At 40.4% G+C, this 16,573-nt stretch overlaps 1 protein-coding gene across 1 annotated transcript in view; it reads right to left on the bottom strand.

The window, feature by feature from the left end:
• LOC139469450 (5-phosphohydroxy-L-lysine phospho-lyase-like) overlaps positions 1-16,573 on the bottom strand; it is a 71,552-nt gene that overhangs the window by 17,806 nt on the left and 37,173 nt on the right. The window contains exons 7-8 of the mRNA XM_071251628.1: positions 6,272-6,388; positions 757-839 (exon numbers count right to left, since the gene is read on the bottom strand). Coding sequence (XP_071107729.1) covers positions 757-839; positions 6,272-6,388 — 200 coding nt within the window. The remainder of the gene's footprint in view (positions 1-756; positions 840-6,271; positions 6,389-16,573) is intronic.

Here is a 16,573-nt window from a genome sequence, read left to right as displayed (position 1 = left end):
TGAAGTGATGCAGGTCTTAGACGTTTACTGCTATGTTGAAACCCACGAGTACGGGTATGGTGCTGACAAATCTAGAAACATGATAGGGGCAAAACCGGGATTCAAACCCACAATACAGGTCTTGGACGTTTACTGCTATGTTGAAACCCACGGGTACAGGTATGGTGCTGACAAATCTAGAAACATAATCACAGCAAAGCAGGATTCGAACCAAGAGTCATAAGTTTCTGGCAAACCTAAGAGATGCGACTCTGCCCCACCAAATGCTGTGTCTTAGACAAGGGGTCATTCAAATCCTCCAAATTCCTAAAGAGGTTGCAATTCAATAACATCATGAAAAAATAAATTACAAAGACTTAGAAGAATGTACTTTGATCTTTACAAACGTAAAGAAATATAGAATAACAGTCAGGTGAAATCAGGATCTGAAATGACCTACAGGCATAAATCCCCCTGCTATCTACAAGGTGGCCCCTCGTCTAAGCCACCACAATTCGCTGTGCAGAGTTGCGTCCCTTAGGCACGCCAGAAACCTATGATCGGGGGTTAGAATCCTAGTTCGCCCCAATTATGTTTCTAGGTTTCTCGGCACCATACCCGTGCTCGTGGGTTTCACCAACGTGGTAAACAGTAAGCGTCTGGACCAGCATCCCTTCGGACTCTCCTCCCACATCACGCTGACACGATGGAATTAACTGGAACAGTGTTCAAAGCGGAGTAAAACCCAACTCACTCACTCTATACATTGTTCATTACCTGTAGGCAAGTTTGAGGTAGTTCTTAGGGAACACAACGATGCCACCTGCTCCCATCAGGGGCTCACAGATGAAGGCCCCAACCTGAAACACAAGGATACACATCAGTCACAAGGATACACATGAGTGAGGGAGTGTGTGAATGTTGTTTTATGCCATGACCACCAAGCAAACCAGAACTTCTTAGCAGGAGTACGATCCATCCTGTCTACGAAGATCACACAGTCACTCAACTTGATACAGACAATCATGAAGAGAGCCCATAATTCACGCAAAAATGGAAGACAATCAACACAAATCGAAAAAGACACTGACAATGCTGGGATTACAGATCTACAGACCAAGGCATAAATATCATGCCCTTCTCTTCATAACTCCTGGCTAGTGACAGTGACTGTAAGTGCTGCGCCCAATGAATGATTTCCATATTGACTAGACGCTCACAGAGCTATGGGCTGTCGTACAGTGTTTTCCTAATAGATTTCCAATTCCTCAAACACTTGCTTTCAGATATGTGTACTTATATTGTCGACCATGAACTTTCAATGTCCTGCTGAGTAGAATGGCAAAAAAATAATCTTTACTGGTGCGCTTTCCAACTCGACAAGTAAATATATTGTTGCACTATATACAATATAAGTACTCGAAGACTAGTGTCTTAGGAAGTGAATCATTTGTCGTTAGATCGCGACACATGCCCTTTGTGAAGCAGAAAAAGTGCGAAGCATATTTGGATCAGGGAAAACACTATGCAGACAGTCCGTAGTTCAGTGTAGCAGCAAGTCAATATCGGAATTGTTCATAGGAAGCAGCACCTCCTGGCCTACATTGGCAGGGGTCATTTTAACTGCTGGCCAATTGATCCGTGGCCAGTAAAAATAACAAAGGGCTTGCTGAAAGATGGCCCGTCTGGCAAGTCAATATTTCAACCCTTAATTTTTTATATTGGATAATCTCTGTAGAATGTAGACAACCGGCCACCATTTTGTAAAGTTGTGTACAACAGCTTTTTTAATTTGCTTATAAAATCGCCACAAAATGAGGCAAATGGAAGCCAAGATTTAATCTCAGAGTGCAGGAAAAAACATTTTTGGGGTGAGCAGTTCTAAACTTTTCAGAGACCTGCTAGGTAGCTATGTGACCTCAAATTCGGCCACTTCAACGCCTCCACATTTAGTTGTAGACCAGTTAGTTTGGAGAAGGGCCAGTAAATTCTAATAGGGGAAAGCCCTGCTGGCCAAATACAAATCTGTTGTTAAATCTCACCCTGAATGGACACATACTACCATCTGAATACCTCATGTTTTCAAAAGCAAAGGCAAGCTTTATACAGCCATAATTGTAAACCCCAATTCATCCAGAAAAGACATTTCCAAATTGTTCATGCTTAAAATTGGACAAGAACGTTATGAGGGAAAAAGAAACAATTGTTGGCACCAGAATAGATTTACACCGCTTTTAGCAATATTCCAGCCATATCACAGCAGGGGACACCAGAAATGGGCTTCAACCATTGTACCCATGTGGGGAATCGAACCCCGGTCTTCGGCTTTGCGAGCGAACACAATAACCACTAGGCTAACCTCCCCCCACCCACCCCAGTGCTACCAGGGCGCATGATGACACGCAATAATTGGCCATCCCACTCGTGTTGGTCACCTCCAATGACAAGTGCATGTAACTGAGAACCAATTCTACCCCAGAATCTCAATAGGCTGCCTCGGTCAAAGAGCTAACACTCATGAACCGATCACATGTGACTTCATAGTTCCATGACTCGAGATGCACCATTTGTCTCGTGCAGGTATAGTGTATACTGACAGTGGTCAAACAACTAGAGAGGGCATCATCTCCAGAAAATCCACAAAACAAAAAACAAAACTGATCTGGCCTAAAACAAAAATGTAAATGCTAATATTTGCCTTTGTGCACTGACATTCATCTCTACTGATTAAGACTTCAACCATTGTACCCATGTGGGGAATCGAACCCCGGTCTTCGGTGTGGCGAGCGAACGCTATATAACCACAAGGCAACCTCACCATGTCTCAGTGCAATAAGGGCATGATGACACGCAACAAATGGCCATCCCACTCGTGTTGGTCAACTTCAATGACATGTGCATGTAACTGGGGACCAGTTCTAACCCAGAATCTCCATAGGCTACCTTGGTCAAAGTTTCCAATGATGCAGCAGTCAAAGGGTTAATAGCCGAGTTATGCAACAAAGTGTCACCTGCACCCGACCAGTGGTTAACAGGAAACTTCAGAAGACGAGAAACACGCCACAAAACAAACTCACTTGTTAAGACAGCAATCCTAAATCAAACAGGATCTAACTATATGTACTTGCAAAAATTACTTAGCTCTTCCCAATCCCTAGTTTTGAGTCCATCTGATAAACAATTTCAAGTCCCCATCAATCTCATCAGGAGATTTGGAAAAAAACGACTGTGTGAAGGTTTATGGCCATTTTAAATTTTCAAGACATCATCCTCATAGGAATGTGGTAAAACTACATTGCTGTCTTGTACTTGTAGATTTTGTGACAGATCTCATAATAAACTGAAGGATGAAATGAGTTTAATTCTATACATATAATCATTATTCCAGCCATTAGTCAGTGGAGGAAACCAACAATGGGTGAGTGAGTGAGATAGGTTTTAAGGCAGCTTTGAGTACCGTATTTTCTTGAGTATAGTGCGCAACCCCCTCTAGTGGGTTTAATATTTTGGAAACAAAGAAATTTGAATATTATGCGCAGAAAAAAATTACACCGAATGGGTGATGAGAAACTGCATCAGTACAAATTCGAAATTTGAGATAAAAAATCACCAGACATGTTTATTTACCGATTAAATAGTATTTATAGTTCTGCTAGGCATTGTTTTATATCTAGGGATTAAGATTACCTTGTGTATTTTCTCGTAAACTAAGCCGGAAACGGCAATCAGCTGTACACACGTTTTCATGGAATCGACTGGTGATTCGCTCAAGACACACCCGATGATATAACTTTATAGGATTTTTAATGCAAGGATCGGCAACAATTGTATCTGAAACTATTTTTTTTTATCAGGAATAATATATTCCATTATTTTCTTAATTATATGCATACTAAACATATTTAAAATAATAATAACCCTAAGCGAAGCAGCTGATCGCTATTCCCGGGTTTTATTTTTTACATGGAACCAGTCTGACCAGTCACCGTCAAGGCTCACGCGCACGTGATCGGGGGATCGCGAGAATTTCATGTTGACATAGAACCGTCAAACAAAAACAAATATGACTTTTAACGAGTCAAAGTATGTCATTTATTATATATGTATCCATTCTCTGTCAACTAAAGTTAGTTTCAAGGCGTCAATAGCAGTATTCTGACCGTGGTTGCTGTTAATAACGGTGAGTTGTGCGATCTTCCGATCGCTTCACACACGATTTCGCCGAAATTAATAAAAACAATATTAAAAAGAATTTTGAATAAAATTAATGAAATGAGTTACAAACATAAGTCCAGATATACAAAGAACACTTTTTATAGCCAGACAGTGTAATTACATGATTATTTTGCGTACTTCAGTATGGATTTGTTGACATGGTATTTCCGGTGTTTCGTGCTCACGGTAATGTCTTTCCATGGGGGAAAAAAACATCTAAACTCATAATTTGTGTATAATGCGCACCCCCTTCTACACAGCTGTGTTTTTTCGAAAATAAGTGCGCACTATACTCAAGAAAATACGGTACTCCAGTTATATCACGGCATGTCAGCTAAAGCTTGAAGTGATTTCAGTCTCAGACATTTACCACTAGCATGGGTATTGTGCAGACAAACCTTGAATCATAACCAGGACTTGAACCCACAACCATAGGTTCCTGGCATGCAAAAGGGACACAACTGTGAACAGCAAAATGCAGTGCCTTAGACTGGACCACTCATGCTCCTAAACCAACAATGGACTTATTTCACACTATACGGATGTGGGGTAGGAAACATGGCCCTCTGTCCCAGGTAAAGTTAATGGCATTGACAAAGAACACACTACACTTACAGTAGAACCTTGTTTATCAGGACATGGTCAGTAAATATTTACTTTTATAATTTAACACACTACACTGATTGTAGAACCTTGTTTATCAGGACATGGCCTGTAAATATTAACTAATATCATTTAACACACCACACTAACAGCAGAACCTTGTTTATCAGGTCAAGACCAGTAAATATTATCTAATATCACTTAACACACTACCCAAACAGAAGAACCTTGTTTATCAAGACATGGCCTGTAAGTAGTAACTAATATCATTTAACACACTACACAAACAGCAGAACCTTGTTTATCAGGACATGGCCTGTAAATGTAAACTAATATCACTTAACACACCACACTAACAGTAGAACCTTGTTTATCAGGAAATGACCAGTAAACATTAACTAATATAATTTAACACACTACACCAACAGTAGAACCTTGTTTATCAGGACATGGCCAGTAAACACTAATATAAACACACTACACCAACAGTAGAACCTTGTTTATCAGGACATGGCCAGGAAACACTTATATAAACACACTACACTAACAGTAGAACCTTGTTTATCAGGACATGGCCAGTAAACACTAATATAAAAACACACTACACTAACAGTAGAACCTTGTTTATTTAGTAAACTGTAATGATAAACAAAGGTTATAATCATCTTCCAGTTTGTGAAGGCTAAGAATATTACTGCACAATTCACACATTTAGATATCACGAGTGTATTGTGGAGCAATGTTATACAGGCAGGCATTGTTGCAGGCCTACACTTTACATAGTTACCAGAGTAAGGTACACGGTACAGATAAGGTACTGAAGTTGTGAGCATGCTGACCCCTAAAAAACCTGGTGAATTTCTAAAGCATCTACTATGAATCCTTTGTTTGTTGCAGTGTCCACTGGTGTGTCATGTAATTGAATTAAGAAAATAAAACATAATTATAAAATCTGTATGAACAAAGACTCTATAACAGCCTTAGACTGGTATTGTACAAAGTTTCATGGATAAGTACATAACAGACCTGAGGCAAAATTGTTAACATTGCTTTCATTTGTCCAAAAGAATAACATTCACATAAAAACAAAATAATCGGGGGAAACATAAACAGCAAAAGGCACATCTACACTATATGGAGAATGTTTTTAAAAAGTTTCTTACATATATCACTAAAATAATGTTCTAGTTCTGCTCCAGAAATGAAACCCACTGCTTTCATTCAGTTCAGGGACTAAGTCCAAATTTATAAAATTTACATAAAAGAAAAGAAATGTGGATGAATCATAAATAGCAAAAGGCACATCAACACTATATGGTGAATGTGTGTACCAAGTTTCATAGAGACTTCTAATAATGTTCAAGTTCTGGTCCAGAAATAAAACCAACTGCTTTCATTCATATATATCTAAGTAAGACCGCTTTATTTGTGGTACTTATGTTAGTCTAATCTGGCACCACCAAGCATCACTTACCTTCCTGCCCTTGGCCTTCACCTTCTGCAGCAGCTGGTAGACCTCGTCGGCGTAGGCCACCTCGGGGTTGGGGGTGCTGTCTCGGTACTTCCCCCGGTACGTGTCCGGGCATGGGGCCTGAAACAGTCACACGGCAAGTCAGCAATATTCCAGATATATCACAAGAACCTGTAATTCATCTAAGTCTGGATGAGATAAACCAGTGGTCGACATATAAGCAGCGTCCATCTCCATCGGGGTGCAGGGACACGACATCAACCAAGTCTCCAAGTCTGAAAAGCTTAGAGTTTAGCTTGCGCTATGTCACATGACTTCCATTGACTCAGAAAAAGTGTGCAGCTTTTTTCTTTGAAGCAGGGTATAAGGATTTATTTATTCAGCCTCTCAGAAATCCACGTGCAGTCTGACTTGCTCGTGGCGGGGTATAAGAGGTTTTTCCCCCCCTCAGAGAAATTTATTCCCCTCTGAGGCAGATATACAGTATTTTATCTATTGTGTTGATACTTCATATGCAACCTGTCATATTGATATATTTTGTCAGTATGAAAGTGATGTTGTTCGTAACAAATGGCTTTATGACATTTTGACAATCATTCTTCAACATCATTACCAAATGGGGAAAAAAAATCTTTCCGACATTTTGGATGACGCTAATGTCCACTTTGAAACCCTGCAGATGCAAACACCTCAAAGTCATCCTCAAAATATTATCAAGATCAGATTTCAAAGAGGCCAACATTAAGCTGGACCAGTCACCTCACTTCAAACAATGAGCACTACATCAACAACACTTTGATGAAGCTGATGTGCATCTCATCGCTCAGCCATCAAAGCTGCACACTGCACCCATGACTGTGCTCCAGGGCACATGGAGGAGAGTCTGTGTAATGGCTTTAATGAAAGTCTATTGCTCATCTCCTCACTGTACAGACCAAGGTTTAACAGAAATCTGGTTTAATTGTCGCAGGGCAGGGCAGGGCAGGGCAGGGCAGGGCAGGGCAGGGCAGGGCAGGGCAGGGCAGGGCAGGGCAGGGCAGGGCAGGGCAGGGAAGGGCAGGGCAGGGCAGGGCAGGGCAGTGAGTGAGTGAGTGAGTGAGTGAGTGAGTGAGTGAGTGAGTGAGTGAGTGAGCGAGCGAGCAGCAATATCGCGGGGGGGACACCAGAAATGGGCTCCACACATTGTATCCATGTCGGTAATGGAACCCGGGTCTTTGGCGTGATGAGCGAACGCTTTAACCACTAGGCTACCCGACCGCCCCCCGCTGGGCAGTACAAGGGTGGATCATCTTATTTATAGAGACATACCAACGTCCAGGTTTTGATTCCCCACATGGCTACAAGCTAGTGTGAAGCTTTTTGTGAAGCTTTTTGCTGGTGTCGACCACAACGATATTGGAATACTACTTAACTTGGAGGGAAAATAGACTCGCATACTCACTATGACTAATATCACAGGACACAATAACAAAACAGAGTGCGTGAATACACTGAATACTATGTTTCATTCTCACATATCCTGCTGACAAACTGGCCATATTTTCACTCCATTTCGGGGCGGTCGGGTAGCCAAGTGGTTAAAGTGTTCGCTCGTTCGACTAAGACCCGGGTTCGATTCCCAACATGGGTACAATGGGCGAAGCCTATTTCTGGCGTCCCCCGCCATGATATTGCTGGAATATTGATAAAGTGGCGTAAAACCGTATTCACTCACTCACTCACTCATCCTCCTATTAAAATCTGCCAATAAAAGAACAACCTTATCAAAAACTAAGAGTCAAGCTGTTTTCCAATTAAAGGCACAAAAACCTTCCCCAAAAGAAGGTAAAGAAATTGTTCAAATCACTTAATAAAAAACCTGGGTTTTTGTTGTTTGTTTTTTACCTGACTCAAACTGTTAACATGACAGTGGAAGGGAAGTGGGGAGTCTAGTCTAACATGTCTAATGTACATGAATTGCACAATCATAACTTGAACACTTGAACCTTTCTTTATAGTGATAGCCCTCTGAAGTACCATGCCAAAGTTCAACATGGATACTCCACTCAGACACTCTACTGGCGCCAAGCCGACCAGTCCTTGTTTTATTACCTTGACCCCAGGCACTAGGGAGGTAACAACAAGCACCCTCTCTTAAAGGGCAAGTTCACACGGGAATGAACCATTTTTTCTTGTACTTTTTCCACATCAAATGTGTTAACATAGAAGTGTCATAGACAAAAATATAAAAACATCATATTTAATTAACATATTTTTTGCACTAAAACGATTTACATTTTTCACATTTTCCAAGTGTTCTATTTCCATAACAAAAACACCATGGCTTATGTCCCTTGCAATATGACGTCATTGGTGCCAATTGATAAACATTATGACGTCATCATGCTTTGTTAGAGCCGCTTCACGTGGTGTAGGTACAGTTTTGTGATTCTAGCATCTCAGATGCCAGCCAGAATTGTGTTATACTGAGTCACCACTGCGCCGGAGTGTGTCGTAGACCATGTTGTTTTACCGCAAACTGGTCCTTGATATCTTTTGCGTTGAGAATAGACAGGGACCCAGTTGAATTGGCACCAATTACGTCATAATCTAAGGGGGATAACTCAGGCCTATTTCGCTTGTAAAACGAAGGCCTCATAACGGCATATCACTTTCACACTATTGTGAGCTTCCTACTTTCACTGTGAAAAAAAATGAGTGTATATTTTCAAACACAGATACTAACTAATTCTAAAATTGCGTTTTGTTTAGAAAAAGAAAGAAAGTGATTTTTGCGTGTACACTTCCCCTTTAAGGTCTTTTGGTATATCTGCCTCTTAATCAATCAAATACCTGTGCTCCCTGCCATCACCTTGACAACACAGGTAAACACAGAAAACAGCACACTCAAGTAAGTAGTCAATAACATGTCTTTACCAACTATGAAATCTTTGTTCACAAAGAAAGGAAAAGCATACCCATTAAGGTTTACATCCACAAGAAGAGAGGAGAGGAGAAATACATCTCAGTATATCTCTGGTTAATTCGGGATCAATAATTACATCAACATATCGATGTTATTTTAAACAAAGCAGTAAGCTGCTTTCATTCCAATTTATCATAGATATTCATAAAACGTTTCTCATAAAATGCATGTCATGTATTTATTGAGTTGAGTGTAACTATGCTTTGAACAATATTCCAGTCATATCACGGCGTGTCAGCTTGACGTGGCAGAAGGGGCATCATGATATGAAATTAACACTGTTTCCACATAATGATTTGATCCACAGCAAGTGCTTTTATAGGTTATCATGGCGTAACATTTATACAAATTTTCATATACCGTATTCGACGTAATAAGCGCCCAGGGCGCTCTCAAAATTAGAAATAGGGGGCTCTTATTAGAATATTATTTTGGTGGAAAAAACAGAGTTGAAAGATAAATTTTGTGGTTTATGCTGACGGCCTGACTGTTTATATACGACATATATATTTTTCCAGAATTTAATTGCCCATAATTAAGAGTGCACATATCACACGATTGCGTATTATACACGAATAAATAGGTCTTGTGTACATTGATCAATTGGAAGGGGTGCTAATTGGGATTGTTCACTTGCCAATATATTAGCAAATATCGCCGTGGGCGCTTATTAGAGAGGGGCGCTTATTACGTCGAATACGGTAATTATAGAACAGCAAGTAATATATATTAGGATCCAGGAAAAATGCAGATACAAAATAGTAGTAGTTTCAGTTATGTCTTTATCATAGATACTAGCCTCAAGTAACAAGAAACCATCTCCTAGACATACTATTCAATAAGACAAAAAATATGTCTACATAGTTTAATAGATTTAAATGTTTTTGATAAATACTAGTCTAAGGTAACAAGAACCCATCTCCCAGACATACTATTCAATAAGACAAAAAATATGTCTACATAGTTTTATAGATTGCCTTGAACTATTTTATTTAGTAAATCTGTCATCAGCTATATTAGAATAACATTCAGCAATTACTTCAATTTAGGCTCATTAAGGATTAGCCCCCATACAAGCTTGTCTATTGTGGTATCTCATTCCAAGGACCCAGTAAATATGCCAACAAGATTAGTGCCAGTCCAACAGGATTAAGTATTCCCCTCTGTCTAGCCATTCAATAACTGTAATATAGTGCATACCCCATTGTGTATCAACAACCAATCACATTCCTTTTATTGTTCTTAGTTTTGTTAAATACATACAGAAACAAGGTGTTAATAATTTAAAACTAAACACAGCACCAAAATACACCTACCCAAAACAAATACCCAAAATCCCAAACCCCAAAATCGACATATCTCTCTCCACAAAACTAAATAAAGAAACTGATGCAAATATAGCTAATTCCAAAACACAAGCATACATACATGAAAATGGCCAAATTGGTGCCACATTTACACAGACGGGTCACTGACCCGGGCTCAAAATGCACAGGATTCGGCATCCATATCAACAAACCCCCAAAAGAAACAAAATCCTATAGGGTCCCAAATAATCAATCAATTTTCACAGCCGAATTAATGGGGATAGTAACAGCCCTGCACATCGATCAAATAAATAGACATAAAAAAAAACTAATCCTTTCAGATTCATTAAGTGGGCTCAGGCCATAAAAAACAAAAACACATCAAGACGCCAAAAACTAATTCTGATACTTAAAAGCACCAACAATCTACATAAATAGGAAAAGACATAGAAATAGTTTGGATCCCTGCCCACGTTGGAGTGTTTGACAACGAACACATCGACAAAGCAGCCAAATCAGCACTAAAATTAGAACATACCAAAATAAAAAAAACGAATTAAAAGTGTCAAAAAGGAGAAAATCTTCCAAAAGTGGCAAAATAACTATCAGAAATCTGACGGCAAACTAAAACACCTACAAAAGCCATTCCGAAAAACAAAAATCCATCATAAAACCAAAATAATTGACGGAGTAATAACCAAACAACACACATGCCACACTTAGTTAAACTCCCACCTAAACCAAATTAGGAAACACCAAACCAGTAAATGTCCCAACTGCAACTTAAAGGAAACTCCTGAACACATAATACAAGATTGCACACATTACCAGCAACATAGAACAACACTCCAATCCACACTAATGGCAACAATCAAATGACACTAGCAACGCTACTAAACCCCCTAAATGACTTACAAACCTATAAAGCACAAGGCATCTATCTAATGAAACAGGCCTACTCGGATGCATCTAAAAAACTAAAACAAGCTGTCAATAACCCTAAAATTGTAAACCTACACAAACACAGAGCCACACAACCTCACAAAAACTCCATTCAGTCCTCCCCACTTCTGCATGGCATATTTCAAAATTCAAAATTTGTTCCCCCAAATTAAGTAAGCAACCCTAAAAGCCCCTCTAGGTTGCCTCACCTTTTCGGACATACCCTTTTCGACAGATCACTCAATGGCCTGGCGGGCCCATGCGCGAATTACACATATGTTGGGAAGCGCACGTTATATTCCCAGTCTAAGTAAGTAAGTAAATAAAGTTGTTGGGTAGGAGGGGTTGACGCTCAAACCAAGCAAACCTCTCACCCACGAACCACAGGGGTGTACCGATTCTCTTTGGCACCCTCAGTTATATTTTAAGATATTGTTCATTGTTTTCATGGGGGCATGGGTGGCCCAGTCGTCTGAGGCGCTGTGCAGAATTGCGTCCCTTGGACACGCCAGAAACCTATGATTGTGGGTTCGAATCCCAGTTCGCCTGATTATGTTTCCAGGTTTGTCAGCACTATACCCGTCCTCATGGGTTTCACCGAAGTGGTAAACGTCTGAGACCTGCATCAGTTCGGGCTTTCCTCCCACATTAAACTGACATGGCGTGATATAACTGGAATACTGTTAAAAGCGGCGTTAAACCCAACTCACTCACTCACTCATTGTTTTTGTAAATAAAATTGTAAATAGTCTCCGTCTCTTTGCTGACAAATTCCCCACAAATCTGGCACGCCATTTGGAAGGTTTTAAGAACAGAACATAATACAAGCCAAAAGAAAGAGGCCAAACTGCTACATTTTAATGATAACAAAACTGTATAAATTTTACCTTACAAGGAAACATCAGTTAAACGATGTAATAGCCTTATTAGGAGAAAGTGATTACGTCTACATCACGCAGGCAAGAGACAGGTCCCACGTGTGAACAACAATGGCAAGATGGTGTTACAATTTGTAAACTTGTACTGTCTGAAAATAATTTCAAAAAGTGTACTTGTTGCTCTGGACAAACATGACATAAGTATGTACGGAATCTAAGCAGCAAACAAATGTATGCCAGCACTGATGCCCTTGACCTTGAGGTGTCGTAAATGAAAGGTGTGACAAATGGTCTGGGTCCAATCAAAGTGACCACATAAAGTGCAAGTCTCATGGGTACATACAGCTTTGCAGGTTTGAATAGATCGTAACATCATTAATGCAAATATTGTATTTCAAACATCGAAAGCAGTGCATAAATAACGTTTATTTGTACTTTTGTCCATCTGTCAATAATGTATGCATAAATGTGTCGCTGCTCACCAGTGGCGTGAAGTATGTTGATTTTTTTTGGGTCTTTCTTGCACATTTGCCTAAAGTTACTTCTCCGATATTTATGGATAATTAGCAAATATCAATCTCGATTATCTATATCGATGGCCAGGACTAATTAGTTGAATTTACCGGACTGAACAGAATTATTCTCTCTCATAGCAAATGAAGCTTGCATGAGTGTGGACGACCATCTGCCTGAGTAGGGAACAACTCACTCAGAGGTCCAGATCAGCCTACCTAGGGTCAAAATAATCTCAACTTCTCCAGGAGATTTGCCAACCGACATCAACTCTTCATACCTCTATGCCTGAATCATGCATCACATGTGTAGGAACCACCTGTGACATTATTCTGTTTCTGTTCCACCACCTGTTCTAACCTAAAGCTTATATTCTTTTAGTTGGTTACGAGACTTACAAAAAATAAACTGAAATTATAAAAAAAAAAACAGTGCAATTACCATATTTTCTTGAGTATAGTGCTCACATTTTTTTTTAACAGCAACCACAGTCAGATTACCGCTATTGGCACTTTGAAATGAATTTTTGTTGAAGGAGAATGGATACATACCCCGGTGTATCATATATGCCATACTTGGACTCGTTAAAAGTAATATTTTTTTGTAGTTTGACGATCGATTCTATGTCAACATGTAGTTGTCGTGATCACATGCGCAGGAGCCTCAAGGGTGCCTCGGAGAAAATGCAAGATTTTATCACTGCTGTTTGTTAGAATGGGTGAATAATATGTACCGTATTCGACATAAGCGCCCAGGGCGCTCTCAAAATTAGAAATAAGGGGCTCTTCATAGAATGTTATTTTGGTGAAAATAAAACAGCCTTGAAAGATAAATGTCGTGCTTTATGCTGACAGCCTGAAATGTATATATACGATAGATATATTTTTCCAGAATTTAATTGCGTATTTTACGCGAATGAATAAATCTTTTGGACATTGATCAATCGAAGGAGTGCTAATATGGATTGTTCACCAGCAAATATATTAGTAAATATCGCCGTGGGCGCTTATTAGAGCAGGGCGCTTATTACGTTGAATACGGTATATATGTAGTAAAAGTGTCTTCAGTTTCAGTTTCTTTATTTTGTACATGTTTAGGCCATCGGCCCATGGTACGTATATTGGTCCACAGTATTAATTATTGACTCACGGCAGATAAAGGCATAATACAAATACATTGCGGTATTTCGAATTGTAGTTTGGTTACAGTCAGACATTAACATATTACATTTATCCCGGGTAGGATGGACATAAATCTTTCCATGGAAATATTGTTGTCTTAAATTATCATAGGCTTTGCAAATTAACAATAAGTGGTATTCATTTTCCACATAACCAATAATACATAATTTACAAATCCTCAAGTTTCTAGGTACATTGTTATATCTTCCTGTATCAATATACAAGGAATGCGAACTGTAACGAAAACGAGCTATTGCCGATCTAAATTTACCAATAGTTACAGCAGATATATATGGTTCAACACAAAATGACATTTCAAAAAATGAATAGTGATACATTTTAGAGCTGAATGCCAATCCTGTTCATAAATACATTTTAGATGTGATACAAATTCAGTAATAAACAAGTTTGGGGAATCAACACCCTGCTTTTCCCAAACATAACCAAACCCAAATTTATACAAGAGCAACTTCATTTTCGACACCCAATTACATTTACCATCAGAGGCTACAAGAAACAACATATTGTAGCTCTTTTTAGGGTAACGGGAAGCATATTCAAAATCTTACACCAATATGAAATGCAGCGTTGATAAATTGAGATATATAAAGGATATTGTCCACATTCACCACGGACGGTATGGTCTGATGTGGAAGCCTTAACACCTAAAAACTGCTTACAGGCTAACAAATGGACAGATTCAATTTCCTTGTAATTGTCTACTCCCCAAATTTCCAATCCATATAATAGAGCTGTAAGAGCTGAGATGGGGGTGAGTATAGGCGGTAAGAGCTGAGATGGGGGTGAGTATAGGCGGTAAGAGCTGAGATGGGGGTGAGTATAGGCGGTAAGAGCTGAGATGGGGATGAGTATAGGCGGTAAGAGCTGAGATGGGGGTGAGTATAGGTGGTATGAGCTGAGATGGGGGTGAGTATAGGTGGTAAGAGCTGAGATGGGGGTGAGTATAGGCGGTAAGAGCTGAGATGGGGGTGAGTATAGGCGGTAAGAGCTGAGATGGGGGTGAGTATAGGCGGTAAGAGCTGAGATGGGGGTGAGTATAGGCGGTAAGAGCTGAGATGGGGGTGAGTATAGGCGGTAAGAGCTGAGATGGGGGTGAGTATAGGCGGTAAGAGCTGAGATGGGGGTGAGTATAGGCGGTAAGAGCTGAGATGGGGGTGAGTATAGGCGGTAAGAGCTGAGATGGGGGTGAGTATAGGCGGTAAGAACTGAGATGGGGTGAGTATAGGCGGTAAGAGCTGAGATGGGGGTGAGTATAGGCTGTAAGAGCTGAGATGGGGGTGAGTATAGGTAGTAAGAGGTGAGAAGGGGGTGAGTATAGGCGGTAAGAGCTGAGATGGGGGTGAGTATAGGCGGTAAGAACTGAGATGGGGTGAGTATAGGCGTTAAGAGCTGAGATGGGGGTGAGTATAGGCGTTAAGAGCTGAGATAGGGGGTGAGTATAGGCGTTAAGAGCTGAGATGGGGGTGAGTATAGGCGGTAAGAGCTGAGATGGGGTGAGTATAGGCGGTAAGAGCTGAGATGGGGGTGAGTATAGGCGGTAAGAGCTGAGATGGGGGTGAGTATAGGCTGTAAGAGCTGAGATGAGGTGAGTATAGGTGGTAAGAGCTGAGATGGGGACGAGTATAGGCTGTAAGAGCTGAGATGGGGTGAGTAAAGGCTGCTAGAGCTGAGAAGGGGATGAGTATAGGCTGCTAGAGCTGAGAATGGGATGAGTATAGGCTGCTAGAGCTAAGAAGAGGGTGAGTATAGGCTGCTAGAGCTGAGAAGGGGATTGGAGTCAAAGTTTTGTCTTACATATGTTCTGGGGTCTGTAAGAGAGACAAACAAAACACCCACATTCATCCTGATGTACAAAAGCGAATGAACCTAATACCACAACTCATCAACAGATGCCGACAGTGATTGACAAAGAAGCCGTGTTTCAAGCACTTGTGTTGCTTCTGCACACAGATATGAATGACCTGTAGGACACCTGCTTAGTGGTGTGCCAGTATTGACCAACATGTCTAACTTCAACACAGTGAAATAGACTTCAAACCCTACATGCATTACTTAACACACTCAGACAATTGGCATTGTGTAAGCTTGTTACAAAACTGGTGAAAAGACCGGGACTCAAAGCATGTGTAGAGCAGTTATGAAACAGGTACTCAGAGTGGGCTCATGGTACATCTAGGGCAGTTAGGGCAAGTAACTTGACAAGGGTTCATGGTACATCTAGGGCTGTTAGGGCAAGTAACTTGACAAGGGTTCATGGTACATCTAGGGCAGTTAGGGCAAGTAACTTGACAAGGGTTCATGGTACATCTAGGGCAGTTAGGGCAAGTAACTTGACTAGGGTTCATGGTACATCTAGGGCTGTTAGGGCAAGTAACAGGACAAGGGTTCATGGTTCATCTAGGGCAGATTAGAGCAAGTAACAGGACAAGGGTTCATGGTACATCTAGGGCAGATAAGAGCAGGTAACAAGACAAGGGTTTATGATATGTCTAGGGCAG

This window comes from Haliotis cracherodii, unplaced genomic scaffold, assembly GCF_022045235.1.
Source record: "Haliotis cracherodii isolate W230 unplaced genomic scaffold, xgHalCrac1.p SCAF_2, whole genome shotgun sequence".
NCBI lineage: Eukaryota > Metazoa > Mollusca > Gastropoda > Lepetellida > Haliotidae > Haliotis > Haliotis cracherodii.
Note: the sequence above shows the minus strand (reverse complement) of the source record. Positions and strands in the feature narration are given on the sequence as shown.